Source organism: Xenopus laevis, chromosome 2L (assembly GCF_017654675.1).
Source record: "Xenopus laevis strain J_2021 chromosome 2L, Xenopus_laevis_v10.1, whole genome shotgun sequence".
In the NCBI taxonomy this organism is placed as follows: domain Eukaryota; kingdom Metazoa; phylum Chordata; class Amphibia; order Anura; family Pipidae; genus Xenopus; species Xenopus laevis.
The window spans coordinates 72,409,811-72,436,664 of NC_054373.1; the positions used below are offsets into that span (position 1 = coordinate 72,409,811).

Consider the following 26,854-nt stretch of genomic DNA (forward strand, 5'->3'; position numbering starts at 1 on the left):
CCTAGTATATCTATTCCTCATTCACAGGGTTTCCTGGTACCCGACTTCTTCTCCAAAGCACATGGGCCTTTCTGGGCCTAGCTGTACCCAGGCTCCCCTGGGCACACCCAGCTGGATCACCATCCACAGGCCAAAGAGGAAGAGGCCACTCCCTACACACACTATATAGCAGTGTAGCAGGGGAGTGTCATTCTCTCCTGGCAGATCACTCTGAGAAAAGGTGGGGTCCTTAAAGCTGCAGGGCAGATTAACCCGTAGGGGCCCCTACACTACGTTATGTAGCACAAAAGTCCTGCACAAAGTATTTCACCATTTTCTACTCTGTAGGGTATATTTCTGACTGCCTGAAATTCTACTGCAGCAGAACGCTGTACATTGTACACACCTGCCTTCCACAGCCTCAATTCAACAGAGCACAGTTCAACTCCCGTCCTATGTCATAAGCCCCGCCTCTGTTTCAGTCAGTGTTGGTCACATTTGCCTTCTCATCGGCTGTCAGGGATGTGTGCAGAGGATCGGCATCAGGAGAGGGCGTGGAGGTGAGAGGCAGGACAACATTAGCTCATCTGCTGAGAACTTGTGTTGCTTATTGCATGGGGATTCTGTGCATTGGCTCTATCACTTGCTTTACCGGCTGGAGGAAGTGCGGGGGACTTTTCGGGACATTGGAAATTGCATTGCGCATAGCGTAAGGGGGGGCACGGCTAATTTGAAAACTGCAGCACAGCCGGGCCCGGCACAGTTGTACCCCCTGTGCCCCCCCTGATGGCGGCCATGCCTGTATGGTTGCCTAGCAACAGATTTGGGCGCCATTTCAATGCTTTATTACCTCTGGGGGGTTGTGGGTGCTGGATGTTTGTTTGTTTTTGCTTCTGATGAAGATCCCTGTGGGGGATTGAAACGCTGAGGCTTAATAATAAAAAAAAAGTTGTTTTTTTACTAAAACCCTGTGAGTGCCGCAATCCTTGTTCACTATGTGTATGTATATATATATATATATATATATATATATATATATATATATATATAGTCCAAATACTGGTGCACTCAAAACAATCGTTAATGCCTAGGTGCTGGTTATAACAGAACATGTATACAGCAACAAAAAACCGCACACACAGGCCTTTTCAAAGGTGCAAAATCCAAAAATGATGTTTATTCCAACGTTTCGGCTATTCACTTAAGCCGTCATCAGGAAGTGAAACACATACAAACAACCCTCCATTTAAACCCCCTTTGGCGCCAAAACCTATTGTATGACGTCATGAGTGGGTGTGCATGATGAATCAGACCCATATGGAGTGTAGACACCCACCACATTGATATATTCATTGTGCATAATAAGCCCTGTGACATTTCATATATCCGAAAGTATTCCTGTGTCCCTTAATGTGCAATAGTGTGCTATAGCCCACACCATTATAACGTGAAGCCACATCTGTGCTCTGATCATAGCCACATGTGCAGCCAGTGCGTAAAAAAACAGACCCACCAGAGGATATGCTGACTGCTCCGTACGTATCTCGCCATCCACTGTAGCTTCCGCCATCACATGAGATGCCACACGCTGCCAGTTCCGATTACTACTGCGCCCGTCCTGCTTGATCAGTGCGGCTTCTCCGCAACTATACTGAACCTTCCGTGCCTGCCGTCTATCTAGCTCCTCCTCTCCTCCGTGCGGATAACCAATGGGGAGCCCTCACCTGCTTCAAGCCGGTGTAGCTCCTCCTGTCATTGCCGCACACATCGCCTGGGGATCGAGTGGTGCTTCTGCACCTTACAGCCAATAGCAAGGGGAATTTGCTATTGGCTGTAAGGTGCAGAAGCACCACTCGATCCCCAGGCGATGTGTGCGGCAATGACAGGAGGAGCTACACCGGCTTGAAGCAGGTGAGGGCTCCCCATTGGTTATCCGCACGGAGGAGAGGAGGAGCTAGATAGACGGCAGGCACGGAAGGTTCAGTATAGTTGCGGAGAAGCCGCACTGATCAAGCAGGACGGGCGCAGTAGTAATCGGAACTGGCAGCGTGTGGCATCTCATGTGATGGCGGAAGCTACAGTGGATGGCGAGATACGTACGGAGCAGTCAGCATATCCTCTGGTGGGTCTGTTTTTTTACGCACTGGCTGCACATGTGGCTATGATCAGAGCACAGATGTGGCTTCACGTTATAATGGTGTGGGCTATAGCACACTATTGCACATTAAGGGACACAGGAATACTTTCGGATATATGAAATGTCACAGGGCTTATTATGCACAATGAATATATCAATGTGGTGGGTGTCTACACTCCATATGGGTCTGATTCATCATGCACACCCACTCATGACGTCATACAATAGGTTTTGGCGCCAAAGGGGGTTTAAATGGAGGGTTGTTTGTATGTGTTTCACTTCCTGATGACGGCTTAAGTGAATAGCCGAAACGTTGGAATAAACATCATTTTTGGATTTTGCACCTTTGAAAAGGCCTGTGTGTGCGGTTTTTTGTTGCTGTATATATATATATATATATATATATATATATATATATATATATATATATATATATATATATATATATATATATATATATATATATAGTGCAATTTATTGCTATATTTAAGGCATGAAAAATGTTTGTGCTTTTTTTTAACTTAACTACTTGAAATAAAATTAATTTAACTCAGTGCTATAATGACTTACCTCATATTTCTGCTTCTTAAATGTATCCTGATGATCAAACTTTTCGGCTTCTATCTGATAAATTCTGTTAAAGAGATGCTGAGCTTCTGTCCTACACACATATAATCACACAAAGGATTTATTATGCTTTAGGGTTAAATAAACTCGTCTTGTAAACAGCATATTAGATACATATTATATATTAGATAATATCTAAGATCATAGATACATTTATCAGGCCCAGCATTAGAGGGTTATTTATCAAAGGTCCAATGTTAGAGGTTTTTATACCTCAAATGACCTTGAATGAGCTCACAACTCAAATGGTATCTTATTTAAGAAAAAACTCAACTGGAAAAAATGTAATTCTGTGAGTTTGAGTTGCGAATAGTGATGGGTGAATCTGTGCCATTTCGCTTTGCTGAAAAATTTACGAGTGACAATTTTTCTATGCGCCACTATTTTGTCCAAATGCATTCAAGTCAATGGACGTCTATATAATTTTGACATGCAACAATTTTATGTGAGCTATAATTTTTGTTGCAGTGGATTTTTCGCCGGCTATTTTTTTCCGCAATTTCGCAAATTTATTCGCCGACGGCGACACCTGGATCCTTGATTGCCGAATTTATTAGCCCATCACTTGTTATGAAACTAGAGAGGGACCTCTGCAATTGATTCTTACATGACCTGGACAGGTTTTAGATGGTGTATTTTTTGATTCAAGCTATTTCCAGTGTAAATCTTGAAAAATCCAAGTTTTTTTTTACCCGAATATGTGAGTTTTAACAAAAAAAAAACAACAACTCAAATCTTAATTAATCTGCCCCTAGGTGTAATATAGCTCTGTAGCCACACAGGTATCATATTAACCAAAACTATTCAATATGCATCATAAACAAAACTATACAGGTGCATAAATTTGGGCACCCCAACAGAAATATTACATCAATACTTGTTGAGCCTCCCTTTGCAAATGTAACAGCCTCTAGACACCTCCTATGGCCTTAAATGAGTGTCTGGATTCTGGATGGCGGTATTTTTGACCATTTATCCATACAAAATTTCTCCAGTTCAGTTAAATTTGATGGCTGCTGAGCATGGACAACCTGCTTCAAATCACCCATAGATTTTCGATGATATTCAAGTCGGAGGACTGTGATGGCCATTTCAGAATATTGTACTTCTCCCTCTGCATAAATAATTTTGTACATTTGAAGTGTGTTTAGGGTCATTGTCTTGTTAAAATATCCAACCCCTGTGTAACTTCAACTTTGTGACTGATTGAACATTATCCTTAAGAATTTGTTGATATTGGGTTGAATTCATCTGAACCTTCGACTTTAACAAGGGCCCCAGTCCCTGAACTAGCCACACAGCATGATGGAACCTCCACCAAATTTGACAGTAGGTAGCAGGTGTTTTTCTTGGAATGCAGTGTTCTTCTTCCACCATGTAAAGCGCTTTTTGTTATGACCAAATAACTACATTTTTGTCATCAGTCATCAGTCCAAAGCACTTTGTTCGAAAATGACTGTGGCTTGTCTAAATGAGCTTTTGCATACAACAAGCAACTCTGTTTGTGGTGTGTGTGCAGAAATGTCTTCTTTCTCATCACCCTGAAATAGAGATTTTCTATGTGCAAATTGCGCTGAATTGTAGAACGATGTACAGATACACCATCTGCAGCAAGATGTTCTTGCAGGTCTTTGGAGGTTATCTGGGTTGTCTGTAACCATTCTCACATTCTTCTGCATATGCCGCTCCTGTATTTCTCTTGCCCTTCCAGACCTGGGTTTTACAGCAACTGTGCCTTTGATGGTCATGCCAGACAGTAGGTGAGGAATCAGATGGATGACAGGTTTACATGAAGCAGGCGGCTGGTCAAGGATTAGTTTAAAGATCAGATAATTAGGTGGCTCAAGGTGAAAGCTGGTGTCAGTAATTAAAAGCAGGCAAGTGCAGCGAGCACCGCATCTAATTAGGCAGTGTGCGGTCCAATTGAACTCAGGGTGGCCCCTCGGGCATTTTCCCGAACGGACAGATTACCAGTCCGGGCCTGCCTAAAGCTTTGCCACCATATGTTTCATCAGTAAAATAGGTTTAACCAAGCAAAAGAGTAAATACTGAACGGGGACAAGGGACGAGTCTCATGGCCTTTTTGGAAACATTTTTGTTAGACTCAAGGCCACCAATACTATGTAGAAAAGTAAGGCTTTAGCATTTCCTGCAGTAATTGTCTGGTTAGAGGATACTAGGATAATGCAGCTGTATCATATCACATTTTCCCAACACACCTTGCTCTTCTGCTCAGTTTATAAGCACACTGTTTATATAAGGTTCTTGAAGTTCATTGCATTATTTAATTTGCAACGAAGGACTACCTTTGCAGGGTCCTTATCCAGAAGAGACGTTTGGGTTCATGTAATAAAAGGCACTAAGTTTACCCAGGGGCAGTAACCCATAGCACCCAATCAGCAGGTTGCATTTACTGGTCACATGTTTAAAAGCAAATACCTTATTGGTTGCTATTAGTTACTGCTACAGGGCAAACTCAGTGCCTTTTATTAAACATGGGGGTATATATAAACTTGGGCCCAATTTATATCTTAAAACCTCCATTTACTATCTCTTCTCTAGTCAATGCACTTTTTTGTAGTCAGGATACCTTAAAGAAAAGGATGAATATGAAATGTGTGACATGTGTGTGTGGTATGACATGTTAAAGGAATACTAAAGGAAGACTAAATATCAGAGAAAGGGTTATATGTATACATAATGTATTGTAGGAGGAAGATGTGTGAAAATCATATTTTATGTAAATGCGTTTGACTTTACAACCCCTTTGTACTTCTTCTAGTAGAGTGATTATAACACATGCCATATTTTCAAAGTTACAAACTCCAGGTGTTTCACAGTACAAAAAAGGCTATGGGGGGGAATGTAATAAAATATGCAACTTTAATACAAATTTGCAAAAAGTAGAACACAATTTGCATTTTTTAATGTAATATTCTTCATTAGTCTTTTATTACATTGCTAATTTTAATTGTGCATTGCATACTTTTAAAGGAGAAACAAACCCTAAATAAAAAAAACCCTACCCCCTACCCTACATAGACCCCTCTCCCCCCAGCTGCACCCCCAGGCAAATGCCCCTAACTCTTTACTTACCCCAGTTCACGGGCGCCATTTTCAGCTGATTATCTTCAGAATGAGACCGGGGCTTTGGCAATTTTCGTGAGGTTTGTGCATGCCAGTTGTCACAAAACAGAAAATTTTTCCAACTGCACATGTGCTGCTTCGCCGGTCTCATTCCGAAGATTACAGAAGAGAAGAAGATGGCGTCTGTGAACTCCACTGGACAGAATCTGCATGGAGGGGTAAGTAAAGAGTTAGGGGGATTTGCCCAGGGGGGCAGCTAGGCTGGGGGGAGGAGGGTCTATGTAGGGTAGGGGGTAGGGTTATTTTGTTATTAAGGGTTTGTTTCATTGTAAGATATGCTTGAAACTTAATATTTTGGCGCACAATTTTTTCAGTAAGTAGTTTTATTACATATACTGTACACTATCATAAACTATAAAATGTGCAATCTTTCTTCCATTGTTGGAGTGGTCGCTAAAAAGTGTCCGGGTTCGCAACAGCTATTTGCTAGTTTTTATATTGTGACTATTTTTACTGTTACAGACTTTTAATACATTCTCCCCTTTGTATGTGAAAGTATCACACTATACCTCAGTTTGTCTTCATTCAGGTTTTCAATATTTAGTGTTTTTTTTCTTTCTGCTAGAATCATCTTTTTCCTCTCTCTTTCTGTCTGTTTCTTTCCGACTTTTCTTTCTGTCTGAAATAAGTCAAAATGCCTCAGTAATTTATCACATTTAAAATCTTAAACCCAATAATTTCTCCAAGGCATGCTAGTAAGTAAAAAATATACTTTATTTACATCAATAGTTAAAAAACATGAAAAGTATCCCCTCTAACGCCTGACGCGTTTCATGCTTACCCAGCACTTAGTCATAGGCAGAATCCTATAATATAATGTAATGTTTACTGATATATCATTACATAATAATTTAAAAAACACATGTAAATGATTGTATATACACACACAGGGTATAGTTGTGTGCACTGTAGAAGACTACAATGAGATGAAAGTATAACTTGTTTGACTACTATGATAGAGATCAGGCAAGACTATGTTAGAGTTTAGGCAAGTTTTACAGCTAACAAATAAAAAACAAAAAAATAAATAAATACAAAAGTATAGTAGAAGTGATTACTATATTGGCTAACAATAAAAACACATTGCAAGCTTTTGAAGCACTAAGGCCCCTTTGTCAGGCAAATACAAATGAAAGCTAGAAAGGTGCAGCAAATATACTGTTATATCATTGAAAAAAGTATTAATGGGCAATAAATTAGGAAGTTACAGATAGATAGGGATAATTTGTAAGGATAATAGAAGTAATAAGTGTGGGTTGTAAATAGTCCAGGGGTCTGGATTAAATTAGGTCACATAGTGTGACATGAAATTTGACCCTAAATTGATCCTTAAATTTGGTTGCTGGTCAGTTTTAGTGATGGGCGAATTTGCGCCGTTTCGGTTCGCTGGAAAATTCGCGAATTTCGAGCGAAATTCGCGAAACGGCAAAAAATTTGCGAAACGCCGATGGCGTCTCGTTTATGACGCCGACGCCCGTTTTTTTATGCCGACGCCCGTTTTTGCCGCGAATTTTCGCCGGCGTTTCGCGAATTTATTCGCTGGCAGCGAATCGCATAAATTCGCCGCAAATTTGCACCTGGCGAATAAATTCGCCCATCACTAGTTAGTTTTGGTTCTGTGATTAACATGGAAGATACCACAAAATACCGGTACTGCACACAAATGAGACTTAAAACCCTGCTGAAGAAACTGGCACAAGTGTACAGTGACATTTTCTTTTTAACAAAGTTCAAAAAAGATAGCCTGATTCCAAAATTACTCCAACTCAAAAATCCTACAACAGCCACTTTTCACATAAGTTATGCTTCAGGAAGGCTTTGAAATCAAATTATCAGTAGTGATGGGTGAAACAATTCGCGACATATTTTCGTAGTTTTGCGCGGACTAAATTTTTCATGAAAACTTATCAAAAATTCACCACGCGGCTCATTTGAATTTTTTGACTCACGTTGAATTTTTGACGCCGAAGGCACGTGCATCAGAGAAAAAGGATGTGTGACAAACGGGACGTCAACCACAGCAGCCAATTAGATGTGAGCACTCCCACTGTCTGTATAAGGAGGTGTAGAGGTGGGCATTATTACTCAGTGTGTTTTTTGTTGAGGTTAGAGAAAGCAGGAGATAGAGAGAATCTGTGTTTTATTTATAGGGATGCACCGAATCCAGGATTCGGTTCGGGATTCGGCCAGGATTCGGCCTTTTTCAGCAGGATTCGGATTCGGCCGAATCCTTCTGCCAGGCCGAACCGAATCCGAACCCTAATTTGCATATGCAAATTAGGGGCGGGGAGGGAAATCACGTTACTTTTTGTCAGAAAACAAGAAAGTAAAAAAAATTTCCCCTTCCCACCCCTAATTTGCATATGCAAATTAGGGTTCGGATTCGGTTCGGTATTCGGCCAAATCTTTCACAAAGGATTCGGGGGTTCGGCCGAATCCAAAATAGTGGATTCGGTGCATCCCTATTTATTTAGCTAGAGGAGTTTGTGGAGTCAGTGTAAGTGTAAGTTGTGTAAAGGTTTTCAGTTTTCTATTTTCCCTCTTCTACTTGCCTGCTTACCACCCAATAGCCCTTGTTAGGGCTAACTGTCTTTGTCTGTGTTTGTGTGTGTATTCCTTGTGGGTACACATTGTGCTGAGGGGTTATAGTTTAGGGTTTTATTTTTTTCTCCTTTCCTTCCCCCAAATATCCAAAAAAAACCTTATTTTTTACTTAATGGGCTAATTTGTTCTGGTTGAGGCCTACCATGGCTTTTAAAAATGTTTCTTCTAATATTGCTGCTTAGTGGGCTAATTTGTTCTGGTTGAGGCCTACCATGGCTTCTAATAATGATTCTTCTAATTTTGCCACTTAGTGGGCTAATTTGTTCTGGTTGAGGCCTACCATGGCTTCTAACAATGTTTCTTCTAATATTGCCGCTTAGTGGGCTAATTTGTTCTGGTTGAGGCCTACCATGGCTTCTAAAAATGTTTTTCTAATATTGCCGCTTAGTGGGCTAATTTGTTCTGGTTGAGGCCTACCATGGCTTCTAAAACTGTTTCTTCTAATATTGCCGCTCAGTGGGCTAATTTGTTCTGGTTGAGGCCTACCATGGCTTCTAAAAATGTTTTTCTAATATTGCCGCTTAGTGGGCTAATTTGTTCTGGTTGAGGCCTACCATGGCTTCTAAAACTGTTTCTTCTAATATTGCCGCTCAGTGGGCTAATTTGTTCTGGTTGAGGCCTACCATGGCTTCTCAAAATGGTGATTATAATTTTGCTGCTTAGTTGGCTAATTTACCTCATTTAATTCTTCTGGTTCTAATAAAGTTCATTCCAATACTACTGCTGCTGCTATTGCTAGTTGCTAATACTGCCTCTGTTCGAGGCATACCTCATTTAATTATTCTGGTTCTAATGAAGTTCATTCCAATGCTGCTGCATGGTTAGCAAATGTAGTCACACTATTACTACCCAAAGCCCTGCCTTTAAGTTAGATGTCTGCAAGTACACACATGAGGTCTTTAAAATGACTGCTGACAAAATTCCTGCTGCTTCAGTCATCATACAAATAACAAATTAACAATCTCTTCAGACTCTATAACTAATGCTAGTGTTGTGTTGTATTATACTTGTATTAAAAGTTTGCATTACGTGAAACGTGCAACCAAAAAAATATGTAATGGATTTTAGGGACACTCAATTCAATAGCAGATTCATCAAATTAGGTGCCAGCATAGTTGTCTAATTTCTTCTGGATGGGGTCTGCCAAAGCTCCTAAAAATGATGTGGCTTATAAAAATGCGTATTTTCTGGTTCATTGTTTCTGGTTGGGGTCTACCTCTTCTAATTCTAATTTTAATTCTATGTTGATGCTACTACTGCCAAAAGGCTGTCTAATTTCTTCTTGTTGGGGTCTACCAAAGCTCCTAAAAATGATGTGCCTTCCAATAATGCTGCATTTTCTGGTTAATTGTTTCTGGTTGGAGTCTACCTCTTCTATTTCTACTTTAAATTCCATGTTGATGCTACTACTTGGGTCTGTCAAGCCTCATAAAAATAATTTCACTTCTAATATTGCTTCATTGTAGTCTACATTCTTCTGGTTGAGTTCTACCTCTCTTAATTCTAATTATGTTACTTCTAATACTGCAGCATGGTTGGATAATGTAGTCACACTATTACTAAAATAAGAAAATCAATGTATTTAAGTAGTACTCAATTCTATAGCTATTTCGACAAATTTTGCGCCCGCGCGTTATACTCGGTGTGCGAGCATCAAAATGGACGCGCATACAGCACGTGACACTCACATCTTATGCGTCAAAAATGGGCATCAACAGTATAAATAACCAATGCTCTGCCCTTACACCTGTAGGAGTGTAAAACTTTTCTGCATTGAACATGGCAGGTCCAGGCCTCATGAACGATGACCAGATGAGATTCTTCATCTGCTACGTGTACAGGGAGGGCTACATAGTTACATAGTTACATAGTTAAATTGGGTTGAAACAAGACAAAGTCCATCAAGTTCAACTCCTCCAAATGAAAACCCAGCATCCATACACACACCCCTCCCTACTTTTAATTAAATTCTATATATCCATACCTATACTAACTATAGAGCTTAGTATCAAAATAGCCTTTGATATTATGTCTGTCCAAAAAATCATCCAAGCCATTCTTAAAGGCATTAACTGAATCAGCCATCACAACATCACCCGGCAGTGCATTCCACAACCTCACCCCTACCCCTACGTTGCTTCAAATGAAAGTTCTTTTCTTCTAGTCTAAAGGGGTGGCCTCTGGTACGGTGATCCACTTTATGGGTAAAAAGGACCCCTGCTATTTGTCTATAATGTCCTCTAATGTACTTGTAAAGTGTAATCATGTCCCCTCGCAAGCGCCTTTTTTCCAGAGAAAACAACCCCAACCTTGACAGTCTACCCTCATAATTTAAGTCTTCCATCCTTCTAACCAATTTAGTTGCACATCTCTGCACTCTCTCTCCAGCTCATTTATATCCCTCTTAAGGACTGGAGTCCAAAACTGCACTGCATACTCCAGATGCGGCCTTACCAGGGACCTATAAAGAGGCATAATTATGTTTTTATCCCTTGAGTTAATGTCCTTTTTTATACAAGATGGAACTTTATTTGCTTTAGTAGCCACAGAATGACACTGCCCAGAATTAGACAACTTGTTATCTACAAAGACCCCTAAATCCTTCTCATTTAAGGAAACTCCCAACACACTGCCATTTAGTGTATAACTTGCATTTATATTATTTTTGCTAAAGTGCATAACCTTGCATTTATCAACATTGAACCTCATTTTCCAGTTTGCTGCCCAGTTTTCCAATTTAGACAAATCACTCTGCAAAGTGGCAGCATCCTGCATGGAACCTATAGTTCTGCACAATTTAGTATCATCTGCAAAAATAGAAACAGTACTTTCAATGCCCACCTCCAGGTCATTAATAAACAAGTTGAAAAGCAAGGGACCTAGTACAGAGCCCTGCGGTACTCCACTAACAACACTGGTCCAATTAGAAAATGTTCCATTTACCACCACTCTTTGTAGTCTTATCTTTTAGCCAGTTCTCTATCCAGGTACAAATACTATGTTCCAGGCCAACATTCCTTAATTTAACCAGTAACCTTTTGTATGGCACTGTATCAAATGCTTTAGCAAAGTCTAAGTAAAACACATCCACTGCCATCCCAGAATGGAGGTCTCTACTTACCTTCTCATAAAAAGAAATTAAGTTAGTCTGGCAAGATCTATTACGCATAAATCCATGCTGGCACAAACTCATAGTATTATGATTTGCTATGAAGTCCAGTATCTTATCCTTTATTAACCCTTTGAAAAGCTTTCCTACCACTGATGTCAGACTTAACTGGCCTATAGTTTTGAGGCTGAGAACGGCTACGATAATATCCCCCCTGGGACCAATGGGATACAGTCCCTAAGATGGGCAATAATGGAGAGGCTGAGGCAAAGGCTCCAGAGGCATGCAGACCTAGTTGAGGAGTTGAGTGTTGCCCGTCCCATACCTGCCAATGCCATCCTTATAGATGTTGTTTAATTTTCCTGTTGTTGCTACATGACACACCTCATTCTGTATAATTCATACTGTACAAATGCAATTACTGTATTAATCAAACTGAAATTCATTCATTAGCAGCTGAGCGGATCCAGGACAATGATCCTGAAGATGCGGCAGCACATGACTAGGCAGCACCACCTGACCCGGCACCACCTGACCAGGTAGCCCCGCCACCTGACCAGGCACTCAGTGATGTGGGCACTCACACTGGAAATGCCTTTTACGACCATACTGAGCTGCTCATCACACTAGTCCACCAGGTGCATTGCATGAGGCAGGAGCTTCAGGGGGTCAGAGAGACAGTCCAATCTCTACAGAGGGACAATGCTCCTTCTCCTCCTCCTCCACTGTAGTTTATGTGCTACTAAAATCATATTTAGCACAGTTGTGCTTTTTTTTTTTACATTAAAAAAAGTTATTTAAACGTCTATATTTGGAGTTTATTTTTCATTTAACTACTACCCAGATGGTACTTGAAGTTGTTTGGATTCAATAACACAGCTATGACTATTCTCAATTGCAGTCATTACCATTACATTACAAACTATTTCAGAATCATAATTACAATATAAATATTATATATAAAAGGTTCATTCACCTAAATATATGGTTTATTCATTTTTATCTGGGATACTAAGCACACAGATTTATTAGTTGTAATTGTTTTAGTAATCTACTAGTAGTAAAGTACAGATGGTACTATTTGGTTAAACAGCAATATAGAGAAGCAGTAGATACTGTTAACAGTCGGCCAGACGGTTTTAAGAAACTGGCAAAATGTGAGCAACTATTTTTTATTTTTTGAAAAGATAGGACTAGGAGTCCTCTAACAATGTAGGGCATGTGTGTAGCAGTATACTAAGCGAAACATGAGTGTGAATTGGTCTTCCCATTGACTCCAATGCAATTCAGCACATTTTGAAACAAAAGCAAAACATGCCATATTCATTTATAATCACAGAGTCTACAAAGCTTGAAAGTAAGGGAAAATGTTTTATTGGTAGCCCCAAAGCTGAAAAAAGGTGACACAAACAAAACACCCATAGAAGATGGGTTTCATCCAATGCATTGTGCGGCAGAGAATATTTGCGAATTTTGCGAAAAATTTGTGAAACAGCGAAAAATTTGTGAAACGTTCTAAAAGGACACTGAGATTTTGTTGCAAGAAGATGATTCAAGAGGAATTAATCTATTGAATGGTACACTGCATGGATTGGTTGTTAACATCAAGCAAGCATTCTCAAAAGGACTGACTTTCTGCCCTAACAAATGCCTTGATAAAACAAGGCTCTACAGTGACATGGAAATTCCATGAAAGAAGTCAATAGCCAACTGTCTAACACCACATATTATAAAAGGCTTGCCCAACTCAAAAAAAATACAAGGGAATTTAAACAACTCATCAGTGGCCTCTCTCTCCAACAGACACACTTAATGGGCTTGATACCAGGGAATCCCACAATTGGTAATTTTTACATGCACCAAAAATACTATAAAGTATTGAACATTAGGGATGGGCAAATTTTTTTGCCTTGTTTTGCTGCGGAAATCACACACATTGACTTGTATGGCAGCGTGCGTAAAAAAAAAAAAAGGGCGTCAAAAAAATGTCACCGTAAAATCAAAATTTTTTGGGACGCCCATAGACTTTATGGGCGTCAGTGACATTTCACCGGCAGCGAATTTTTGGCAAAACGAAACGGATCAAATTCTCCCATCCCTCAACATTAACTGAGGGCATACCTGGCCATCCTGATGCCAACTGTCAGGAAAAACACCCAGCTTCATACAGAACACCACTGATCTTTTAAACAAACTGGCCAATATAGGTCCACTTCCAGGGGGCACCATCTTAGCTACCATGGATGTAGAGTATAGATATATACCAACATCCTACTTGTAGATGGTGTTGCAGCCTGCCAATACTTCCTTGAAAAATGTCATATGTCCACAGTGCCAACTCTACAACTAATCAGATTCATTCTGACAACTATTTCTCATTAGGAGATGCCATATACCTCCAACTGATGGGAAGTGCTATGGGAAGCAAAATGGCACATCAGTATGCCAATCTGTTTATGGCCCAGTTTGAGGAAAATTTCCTGCAACACCAGGCCATTGACCTTTTTACAAAGGTCATTCCACCAAAGATTTTGCCAATTCCACCCCTCTATCAACCTTACCCTTAACCATTCTTATTCACACATTACCACCATCTACATCAAAAATGGAACTATACAAGCATCCCTATACCAAAAACCAACAGGCCGTCCTGCATATCTTCGATGGGACAGTTTACCATTCGTGGAATACAAACAAAAGACAGAAAACAACAGGGTAGTAACCTACAATCTTCACCTAAACATTATTAGAAAAATATCCAAAGACCTACAGCCGATGCTCCATAAAGAAACCAGACTAAAGGAAATATTGCCGGAACTACTGTACCTCTCCTGTCCAATATACAAAAGTGCTCTTCCTCAAGAAATGAAAGCAGGTACAATAGCAATAGCAACAGATGCAAAATTTGAAAATATATCATGTGCAAAGATAAAGTTGCAATACCAAATACACAAAAAGTCTACACCATATAGGAGTACTATTTGTGTGCTTCATCCAATGTGGTGTACATGATTACATGTACTAAGTGCTCTACAGGAGGCATATACATTGGAGAAACAAGGCAAAAACTACGCACAAGGATGAACCATCACCGACATAAGATCAAGACCAAAGCATGTCATACACCAGTGGGGCAACACTTCTGCAATCAAAATCAAAGTCTTCAGGATATGAAGGTCTTAATTCTTAAGGGAACTTTAAAACTGAATGGGAAAAGAAGATCTCTGTATTAAAATGAGGGATGCACCAGGATTCGGTTCGGGATTTGGCCAGGATTCAACCTTTTTCAGCAGGATTTGGATTCGACCGAATCCTTCTGCCCGGCCCAACTGAGTCTGAATCCTAATTTGCATATGCAAATTAGGGGTGGGGAGAGAAATCGTGTGACTTTTTGTCACAAAATAAGGAAGTACATTTTTTCCCTTCCCACCCCTAATTTAAAATATGCTGATTAGGGTTCGGATTCCGTTCGGTATTCGGCCAAATCTTTCACAAAGGATTCGGGGGTTCTGCTGAATCCAAAATAGTGGATTCGGTGCATCCCTAATTAAAATGTATGGAGTTATTTAACACATTAAGACAGGGCCTTAATTTAGGGTCAGGTTTCATACCACACTATTTAACTGAATCCAGAAGCCTGGATTATTTACAACCCCATAATTATTTTTATCTTTAAAAGTTATCTCTATCTGTAACTTCCTAATTTATTGTCCATAAATACTTTCCAATGGTCTAAGAGTATATATGCTGCTCCTTTCAAGCCTTTATTTGTATTTTGCCAGATGAAGGAGTCTTGGTAAGGCTTGGCTGAATTTGACCCATTTCGTTTCGCCAAAAATTTGCCGCCAGTGAAATGTCACAGACACCCATTAAAGTATATGTGCGTCCAAACATTTTTTTGATGCACTATGCCATACTAGTCTATGGGCGTCATTTTAGAGGCGAAAGAAGGTGAAAAAATTAGCCCATCCCTAGTCTTGGTGCTTCGAAAGCTTGCAATGTATTTTTATTGTTAGCCTATATACATAGGTATCACGTCTACAATACTTTTGTATTTTTTTGTTTTTTAGTTGTAATTTTTACTACTGGCTAACATGGTACCATAGTTTTTGTTTTGTGACAGCTACAGAACAAAAACATCATAAAAACAGGTAAAGCAAAGGCTCGACTAAAAAATAAATCAGTAACATACCTTTTGAAGGTAACCCCCAAAGTGAAGCATGTTGGAAAATGCTTTTTTTTTCCTGTCATCGTCCTCAGCTCTCTTTCTATTTTCTTCCTCTTCCTTACGTGCACGCTCTTCCTTAAAAAAAAAGAAAATAAGAGGTATAAATAATTACTAAATAATTGCTGTAAATTTGTAACATATTAACCTAGATGAGGAAATTTTACTGGAAAATTATAGAAAGGAAAGAAAGGCAAGAACCTCTTAAAATTCACTGAGAGCATTTACATAAACATGCTTCAAATACTGTAGTAAAAGTACTGTTACAAGCATCTGTCAGGGCTTCCTTCCTCTTCTAAGATGGAGGCACCCATGGTCTCCACATGGGATGCAGCGCCAACGTAGTTACATAAGGACATCTGTGTGTGACATCAGTTTGGTGTCATATTAAAAAAAAAAAAAGGATGCAGACGTGAGTTTAATGGCCGATTATAGAACTTTTCTTATGAGTAGCTGGGTGTGTTCTAAATTGTCTATCCTGATTGATCCTCTGGTTCCTGACTCGTGTGCTTGTTACTAACTACTCTAATTGCTGCCTGTTATGACCTGTGCTTGAAATTTGAGTAACTCATAACACTTTTGGATACTGTGTACTAGACCAGGGGCGTAACAACAGCGCAAGCTTGTCAATTTAAAGAAGAAGAAATCGGTGGGGAGGGCGATTTTAACACTACAGAGGAAACAGACCTTGCATTCTGTGCCCCCCCTTTCCCCACATGACCAAGGGGTCTGTTTCCTCTATAGTTACACCATTAAACTGAACTATTTCTGATTGGCTGAAACTCTTCTTTCTCCTTGGCCCCTTCACTCTCTAATGGTCTGCATCGGCCATAGGCAGCAGAAGATGTTTTTGCCTGGTGGGGCCAAGACGAGGAGTGGAGCGTGCCGCAGAAAATTTTGGCCATGCCCCCCTTTGGACTCCACCCACTTTCCCATGTGCTTTCACTGAATTTTCAGGAAAATCAAACCATAGCAGTGGGGGCAAAATTTGCTTAAAGTCTGGTACTGCAGGCAGGGGGTATTAAGCACACATACAATTGCTGGTACTGCAAGCACATTATAAGGAAAAGGGGAAAAAGATTCTGGCAGCTAAAGTTTATTACATGCAGAAACTGTGAGGTACTCAAAATACATAGAAAGTAGGTACTAGTGATGTGCGAATCTGTGGCGTTTCGACGAATAATTAGTGAATTTCGAGCAAAATCTACGAAATGGTGAAAAATTTGCAAAATGAGACGCACGCCGCAATTTTGTCGTGCATCAAAATAATTTGTCACGCCCACGTATCTGTATTTTGGCGCGCAACGTTATTTTTTGACGTGCAGTGCAATTTGATGAAACCCATCTTCTATGGGTGTTTTGTTTGTATCACCTTTTTACACCTTTGGGGCTATGAATAAAACATTTCCCCTTAGTTTCAAGCTTTGTAGTCTGTGATAAATAAATTAATATAATGGTGCTGCCTGGTCAGGTGGTGGTGCTTCATCATCAGGATTGTCGTCCTGGACAATCAATGGCAATGAATGAATTTCAGCAATTGCATTTGTACAGTATTAATTATACAGGATAAGGTGTCATGTTGTAACTACAGGAAAATTAACTTTATTGAAGTTAAGAAGGGAAACCTATTTATTCCGTTTAAATAAATCTACCTTTATCTGAAGTAAAATTATTATTAGCCTTGCCACAGGCCTGAACAAACACACATTTGCTCCAAAATAAATAGGAATCAAGTGCAGGGTTGAATTTACATAGTGGGCGCCCCTAGGCCCACTGCCATTTGTCACCCCTGTCCCCTCCCCTTTATTCTGGTAAATTTTCATCATCTGGACAGGAGCAATGGGGATTGCTGCATGGGAAATTATTGTATCTCCTGCGCATCCCCAGTGTTTCTAAACCAAAGTGGTTATGGTTGGGCAGCATGCCACCCCCTAAAATCCTGCCGCCCTAGGCCCGGGCCTTGGTGGCCTCTCCACAAATCTGGGCCTGATCAAGTGGCTTTATTGTAGTTAAGAAGGGAAACCTATTTATTTTGTTTAAATAAATCTACCTTTATGTGACGTAAAATTATTATTAGCCTTGCCAAAGGCCTAAACAAACAAACATTTGCTCTAAAATACCAAAATAAATATGAATCAAGTGGCTTTATTGTAATTAAGAAGGGAAACCCATGTATTTTGTTTAAATAAATCTATTATAATCTGTTTAAATAATCTCCATTTGACAGCTCATTTACTTGTTATCTAACTTGTCTGCAATTATGACAGTCAGTCAAAGTTAACTATTCCAATCCTAATTAAAGTATTCACTTAATAAAATTTTTGCTGTAAAATAGCAAATCATTATAAGATGTTTTCTTTTTAAATAACTCTACCTTCAACCTCCATGCGCAGTTCTTCCACCAACTCAGTGTGGCACCTCTTTAAATCGCTCCAGATTCTCTTGAGCAGTCACAGAGTTAGACGCATCCCAAACTGGCTGCGTAGCCTGCGCCTCAGCCTCTCCATGATACTCCGGCAGAGTCCCCGAAAGCCTACTGTCCCAGGAGGGATATTGTCGTATCCCTCCCGGTGCAGGTAACTGATGAGGTACCTCAACTGCTCCTCATTCATTATCCCAGGTCCTGCCATGTTTTGCAAGTATTGCACTCCTACAAGTGTAAGGGCAGGGCTATTTATATTGGTGACGTGCATACGATGCACGCGCCACGCAACGCACACACGCGCTGCACCATATTTCGACACAAAGGCGCCAAAATTGATGAATTGACTACTGTAACACTCAAATACATTGATTTTTTTTTCTAAATTTTAATATTAAGTCACACTATACTTGCTAACTTGGCACTATTAGAAGTAACATTATTAGAATTAAAATTAGACTTTGAAGAAGAGGTAAACCCCCAACCATAAATAATTATACTGAAAATGCGGCATTATTAGAAGCCACATAATTTTTAGGAACCTTGGCAGACCCAATCCAGAAGAAATTAGACAAGCATGCAGGAAATAATTTGATGAATCTGCTATTGAATTGAGTGTCCCTAAAATCCATTATATTTTTTTAGTTGCACGTTTCACATAATGCAAACCTTCAATACAAGTATAATATAACACAACACTAGCATTAGTTGTAGAGTTTGAACAGATTGTTAATTTGTTATTTGTATGATGACTGAGGCAGCAGGACTTTTGGCCACAGTCGTTTCAGGGGTAATAATAGTGTGACTATATTTGCCAACCAAGCAGTAGTATTGGAATCAACTGTATTAGAACCAGAAGAATTAAATGAGGTAGACCTTTAGAAGAAATTAGCAGACTAAGCGGCAAAATTAGAAGCAACATACTGTATTTAGAAGCCATGTTAGGCCTCAACCAGAAGAAATTTGCCAAATAATGAAGCATTAGTAGCAACAGCAGCAGTAGTGTTGGAATCAACTGTATTAGAGCCGGAAGAATTAAATGAGGCAGGCCTCAAACAGAAGACATTTGCTAAATAATGAGGCAATAGCAGCAGCAGCAGTAGTATTGGAATCAACTGCATTAGAACCAGAAGAATTAAATGAGGTAGACCTCAACCAGAAGAAATTAGCCAACTAAGCAGAAAAATTAGAAGCAACATATTTAGAAGCCACATTAGGCCTCAACCAGAAGAAATTAGTGAACAACACGGCAGCATTTGAAGAAACATTTTTAGAAGCCATGTTAGGCCTCAAACAGAAGACATTTGCCAAATAATGAGACAATAGTAGCAACAGTAGCAGCAGCAGCAGTAGTATTGGAATCAACTGTAATAGAACCAGAAGAATTAAATGAGGTAGACCTCAACCAGAAGAAATTAGCCGACTAAGCCGAAAAATTAGAAGCAACATATTTAGAAGCCATGTTAGGCGTCAAACAGAAGACATTAGCCAACAATGCGGCAGTATTCGAAGAAACATTTTTAGAAGACATGTTAGGACTCAAACAGAAGACATTTGCCAAATAATGAGGCAATAGTAGTAACAGTAGCAGCAGCAGTAGTATTGGAATCAACTGTATTAGAACCAGAATAATTAAATGAGGTAGACCTCAACCAGAAGAAATTAGCCGACTAAGCGGCAAAATTAGAAGCAACATATTTAGAAGCCATGTTAGGGCTCAACCAGAAGAAATTAGTCGACTAAGCGGCAGTATTCGAAGAAACTTTTTTAGAAGCCATATTAGGCCTCAACTACAAAAAAAATGTGCCGAAAATGCAGCAGTATCTACGATAGCAGTAGGAGCTTTGATAGGCCCCCACCAGAAAAAAAAATTGTCAACAATGCAGCTGTAGTGTCAGTGACAGAAGTAGGAGCCTTGATAGGCCCCCACCAGAAAAAAATTGCTGACAATGCAGCACAGCAGCAGTACTACTAAGGGCTAGTAGCAGGCAGCAGCAGCAAGGGCAGCAGGTGCAGACAGATGGGGAATGGGCAATACTACTGAGGAGGAGAGTATGGGCAGCAAAGGAGAGAGAGGAGGCTACATCTGTGAAGAGGAGGAGGAGAGGAGGGTAGTCTCTGCTGTCTGCAATGGGAACTTGGATATCCCTGCTTATCCAGGCCTCATTAATTTTTATGAATGTCAGCATATCCATGCTGCCAGTGGATAGCCGTGTCCGCTTCTAAGTGACCATCCCACCTGCGGCTCTGAAGACACGCTCTGACAGGACACTGGCAGGGGGCAAGCCAGCTTCCAGAGCGTACTGTGCCAGCTCTGGCCACTGGTCGAGCCTCAATACCCAAAAATGCATGTTGTCATGCATGGGGTCATCATCAGGGCGAATGGCATCCTGCACGCTGACTGACCCCATGTAGTCAGCCATATGCTTCACCCACTGCTGCTGGTGGCTTTGGGTGCTGACTGGGCCTGCTGCTGCCCGTTGAGGCTTGAATAAGCTTTTCCCCACGCCCATGAGATCTCCACCTTTGCTGCTGCTGCTGCTGCTAGGCCCCCGTCTCTGCTGGGTGTATGGAGTAATGGAGAAGTGTCAGACTACACTTGTAGGAGTGCAATACAAGTTTTGAGCATAGAAACCTCCTCAATTGACCCACCCTCCTCTCTCTCTGGCTGGGTACAAGGAACTCCCCCACCTTTCCCTTGTACCGTGGGTCAAGCAAAGTGGCCACCCAATAATCATCCTGGTCTTTGATGGAACAGACCCGGGGATTGCTTCGGAGGCAAGTCTACATATGGGCAGCCATGTAAAAGAGGTGCCCCCGACCAACCTCTTCTTGACTGCCCTCCAGATGCAGCAGGTCATCTGGCTCAATCTACCCTTGCTCTGTAACCTCCCAGCCGTGGACAATAGCTGGGGAAGTTGGGTGGTGTGTGCCCTGCTCCCCAAGCTGCGCAGGCACCCAGTCCTCCTCTCCCTCGTCCTCATCGGGCACCATTTCCTCCTCATCCTGCTTCCCAGCCCCCTCTGCCTGCCTACGGGGCCTACTCTCCTCCTCCTCAGGCATGTCACCCTCCTCTAGCAGCCCATCCAATGTGCGCTTGAGGAGGAACACAGGGGTATCACATTGCTAAGACACGCATTGTCCCTGCTAACAAAGCATGTGGCATGCTCAAAGGGGGCAAGTACTCGGCAGAGCTGCCTCATTTGCTGCCACTGCTCTGCACTGAAGTACCCTAAATCTTGCCCCTGAGTACCCCTGGCACAGTGCTCCAGCAGGTAATTGCTGACAGCCCAGTGCTGCTCTACGAGGCGCTCCACCATGTGCAGGGTGGAATTCCAGCGCGTCGGCAGGTCACAGATGATTATGCTGCCGCTGCATCTGTGCCAAAGACACATTGGCGGTGGGGGACCTGCGAAAATTGGCGCATACCCTACATACCTTCTCCAGCATGTCACCCAACCCTTGGCAGTTCTTGAGGAAGCGCTGCACCACAAGGTTGAGGACATGTGCAAAGCAAGGCACGTGGGTCAGGTGGCCTAGGTGGATGGTCGGCCCGCAGGTGTTGCAAACAACATTACCTGCTTGGAGCTGGCAGGGAGTGAACTACCGCTGCACCTGAGTCTGGAAGGCAGCCATGAACTCAGGTGCATTATGATTCCTCTCGCCCAGGGAGAGGAGTTGCAGCACAGCCTGAAATCGCTTGTGCTGCACTGAAGCGTAACTGTGGGGATGCTTCAGGGGTGGCTCATCCATAGTGGAGGAGGAGGAGGAAGTGGGCATGTGGGGTTTGCCCTGTACCCCACACGGAGGCACCTGTAGCCTGAGGGGAGCGCCCCTGCTTGCACCCTCCCGAGCACTCATCAGGAAGACCCAGTGTGCAGTGTACGATATGTACCTCCCCTGCCTGCTGGTCCATGTGTCAGTGGTGCAGTGCACCCTGCCACCGACTGCATGATCCAGCGACAGGGACACATTCTCCACCATCTGCTGGTAGAGGGAAGGGACAGCCTTCCTGGCAAAATATTGGTGGCTGGGGATTTGCCAGTTAGGGGCAGCGCAAGCCATCAGCTGTCAGAAGGGGTTGCTTCGACTAGCTGATAGGGCAGCAGCTGCACTGCCAGAAGTTTTGCCAGGCAGCCATTAAGCCTCTGCACTTGGGGGTGGCTGGGGGAGAGAGGCGTCTTGCGGGTGAGGAATGCGAAGCAGTGGCAAAAAAATCAAAACAGTCCTACGTGTGCCAGTTGCCCCACTGCGACACAGAGCCACCTGCTGCTGTGGCACTTGCTGCTTTTGTTGTTGCTGCTGTTGTTGCTGCTGTGATAGCAGCTGATGTGATGACAGCTTGTGCTGCGCTACAGTGGCCAGACTGGGCAGGGCACGTGGGCTGGGCTGTTGTGGGATTGGATGCCCACGGCCAGCACCACGGCCTCTTCCTCAGCTGCCCCTCCCTATCCCACCCTTCTTCCCACCACCAACACCCCTCCCCCCCTCTCCCACGGCCCATCATAGTGGGTACAACTAAACTTAAAAAAAAAAAAAACAAGGGGGGATTGGATATTTGGGGGAAGGAAATGAGAAAAAAATAAAACCCTTAACTAAATCCCCTCAGCAGAAGTGTGTACCCACAAGGAATACACACAAGCACAGACAAAGACAATTAGCCCTAAAACGGGCTATTGGGTGGTGAGCAGGCAAGCAGAAGAGGGAAAACAGTAAACTGAAATCCACAACCTCCACTTGCACTCTACACAAACTCCTCTAGCTAAATCAAACACAAATCTCTCACTATCCTGCTCTCTCTAACCTCTACCAAAAACGCCACGAGTAATGGCCGCCTCTGCACCTCCTTATATAGACAGTGGGATGGCTCACATCTAATTGGCTGCTGTGGCTGATGTTCCGTTTGTAAAAATTTGATGCACGGAGAAATGAGCTGCGACAAAACTTCGAAATTCGCATCGAATTTAACCATGGCGAATTTATTCGCCCATCACTAGTAGGTACTGATCTCCCAATAACATGCACCATATTCACTAAAAAGAACATTAGATATTGTAGTAAGAAGCAGAGGGCACTGGCACACTAAATACATACATAGACAGCAATGGACAATGGCACCACAAGCAGTAAGATATCGAGAATATTGGCAGGCCAAGCACAACATACCATAAAACAAAGTGGGTATGAGTACAAGAATGGATTATATAGTAGAATACAGGCACTCCAGGCCTATAGTAGAGCACAGGCACTCCAGGCCTATTATGAGTTCTAGCACCTCCCCATGCACTGCCTCGCTCTATTGGTCTGGCAAAATGCAAGGTATGAGGAACTGTAGGCCTGTAGCACTGTGTAACCTGTAGTCGGAATAGCCATGCAGTGACTGCATTAGTAATGTGAAAAATTCAAATATCTCTCACTACATGGATCCCTTTTCTGCTAGTTAGACAGCAATATTATATTATAAAGGGACATTTGTACAAATTCTGCAATCCCACTGGATCAGCATAATAATTATATATAAACATAGTAATTTAGATTGAAAAAAGCCTTTTGGCTTAAGTAAAACCTGTCTAACTTCTAGCTGATACAAAGGAAGGAGAACAACCCCTTCTAAAGCTTCTCCAATTTGCTTCAAAAAATTTCCAGGATGCAATTGGACCATTTTCTGGATTAAATTTGTACTAACCCTGTATTTTCTGTATACCCCCCCCCCAAAAAAGCAGGATGGCACAGTATAAATTCCATGTATATACTCTATATACTCATAGCAGAATGGCAACTTCATTTATAAATCCCCCAGAATTCACAGCATAATGGCAACTTAATTTAAAATACCCCCAGAATTCATAGCATAATGGCACAATGGCAATTCCATGTATTAATACCCCCAGATTTCATAGCATAATGGCAAAGGCCATTATGTATAAATACGATATTACTAACCTTATGTTTTTGTTCCCTGCTCTGTTTGTCTTTCCCTTTTATATTCTTATACACCCCTGTCTTGCTTTCCACTTTTGTCTTCTTTCTTTCTTCTAGCATTTCTTTACTTCTTTATACAGAACTTTGCCTCTTCCACTTTTTTGCTAGCACCCCCCTTTTCTTTTTATCTCCCATTTTTCCCTTTCTCTTCAGAATGTGAGGAAGTCCAGTAAATACATAATGGCTACTAAAAGCAAGCCCTATCCTTTCCATTGGTGCCATAAATCTTTTCACATTCCAGCAAGAATAAGTCCATTTAGTTCTTTTAGGGGGGTGGCAGACCCCCAGTCTCACCCAATGACAAAGCTCCTCTACTGCGGGCAACTAATCTCACCATACTGCCTCGCTTTGGATTCCAGAGGTCGCTCGAAGTTGCCACTTGAGGCAGTTTAGTGAAAAAATTCCCCAATTCCAGCACTGTGTATGGGGACTTCACAGTTGAGACCACTCTGAAGGCAGGGCTTTATTTTCTATCCAGAAATCACTTCATAAGGCTGTGGCTTCAGGGTTGCCAATATAATTATTTTCTCCTTATTTTTTCCCACTCCCACCTCTCGCTACTAGGACACTTGCTGCAAAATCCAGGGGGTGAGGTGGGGTGGAGTTGGATTCTCCAGTAGGACCCAGGTACCCCAGTTGATGCTTGTATACTTGTTCCAATTGCCTCTGATTGCACAGAGAGGACAATGTGGTCTGAAACTAGGGTTGCCATCTGACCAGTATCTTACCGGCCTGGCTGGTAAAAATGATGCTTGATGCCAATGTTATTAATATGAAAAAACAGCAAGAACATAGGAAGGCCAGTATTTCTTTGTCTACCTACTTAACAGTAAGAAACAAAATTAGACATTTATATTAGAAATATCTTGAAGTTTAGCAGTAAAGAGCCATACAAGCTTGGATGCAAGATATAATCAACAACTGCCTCCCCCCACCTGACATCCTTGTTGATAACGAGGCAAACTGCTCAAACCAGCAATCCTCAGCATTCCAAAATTAGGCATTTATATTAGAAATATCTTGAAGTTTAGCAGTAAAGAGCGATACAAGCTTGGATGCAAGATATAATCAACAACTGCCTCCCCCCACCTGACATCCTTGTTGATAACGAGGCAAACTGCTCAAACCAGCAATCCTCAGCATTCCAAAATGCTTTCACATGACAAAGTGCTATTATTGGCTAAAAATTGCCTCAGGTTTAGGGAACAGGTAGTTTCTGCAGTGTATGGCCTTTGTTCTCACCAAACAGAACAGCAGGTTGGACAGGTGGTGGCAACCCCCTTGATTATTTATAAAAATGCATTATTCAGTTAATAATTATAAATATTAGCAAAAAAATTTAGCATCCCCATTAGGGAATCAAACCCCATTCTCCCTCATGACATGCAACACTATACTACCAAACTCTTACTTGGAAACTTGTTTCCTAAAAAGATTCTTGTGCATGAAATAGTCACAACACTGACCACTGTAATGGTTGAAAAACATTCGGTGTTTGTAGAGACGCCCAGGCAGCCAAACTCTAAGTCTAAACATGATGCACAGTGAGAGAGGCAGTGCGGGGCATACTATAACAGGGGACAGACTGGTGGTGTAGGGGCATTGTATAAGTTGCATTTCATGATGTTCAGTGCGCTATATCCAGCATGAGTCACATGATTAATTAAGCACAGAAGAAAGCACAGGAACAATACTGTGTGCATTTAGCCTCAAACAGCACAATCTGCAAATTATGACCAGCTTTCAAGAAGCTGAGCAGATTGCCAAACTGTTTTTAAATTTTCAAATACGCTTAATAAGAGCTGTTTAGAAGCAGGAGATGTAGAGACTGTGAGGATTCGGGTCCGCGTTCTATCCGGCGCAGGCGCGTTAATGCACGCCGGCGCGTGACGCTGGACGCTGGGGACGGCGAAGGCGCCGGCGGCGGTCGCTGGCGCAAGGACGCGGCCGAAAACGCCTAAGACGGACGTGACGTCAGTACGGCGACGCCGGCGAAAAGACGCCAGTTGGCGCCAAACTAACAATATTTAAACCTGGTTCAGATTGAGATGCATTGCCTGGTTATTAGGTTGTTTAACTGAAACCCTAGCGTCTCTATACTCTTTGAATTCCTGTTGTTGACCCTTGCCTGTTCCCGGACTACGATTTCTGCTGCCTGTCTCGACTCTTCGGCCTGTCTCATCGTTTACGAATCTCACTGCCTGCCTTTTGACCTCGGACCTCCTGACCACGACTTTGCCTAATCCTTTTGTACTTCGCTGATCGTCTCATTGGCTACTCTCCACAACCCTGCTCCCTGTTCCACTCCAGGTGGGTAGCGGTTGTGTGAGGCGCTTGTGGGTTCACTATCTACGGCTCCAGCTCCTTCTACGACTGGATTATACTGGTAAGCTTGACAAGAGACTACTGTTGTATCATAACTACTTTTGGTTTGGCAGTCCCAAATTGGGCCTGGCTGAGTATTAAAGGAAAAAGATTGGCTAAAACTAAATAAGCTTTATCAGAAAGTGAAAGTAAGCTTTATCAGAATGTGAACAGAAATACAGCATTTTTTCCTTTTATTGTGTACACATGGGCTTCTGTATCGGAATAGGGCTTGAGCATGCTCAGTTTGCTCCTCCT

The 26,854-nt window shown here is 41.8% G+C and overlaps 1 protein-coding gene across 3 annotated transcripts in view; it reads right to left on the bottom strand.

The window, feature by feature from the left end:
* LOC446916 (troponin T, cardiac muscle isoforms) overlaps positions 1-26,854 on the bottom strand; it is a 96,491-nt gene that overhangs the window by 11,549 nt on the left and 58,088 nt on the right. For all 3 annotated transcript variants that reach the window (XM_018246542.2, XM_018246541.2, XM_041582032.1), the window contains exons 10-12: positions 15,796-15,906; positions 6,400-6,509; positions 2,687-2,777 (exon numbers count right to left, since the gene is read on the bottom strand). In XM_018246542.2, coding sequence (XP_018102031.1) covers positions 2,687-2,777; positions 6,400-6,509; positions 15,796-15,906 — 312 coding nt within the window. The remainder of the gene's footprint in view (positions 1-2,686; positions 2,778-6,399; positions 6,510-15,795; positions 15,907-26,854) is intronic.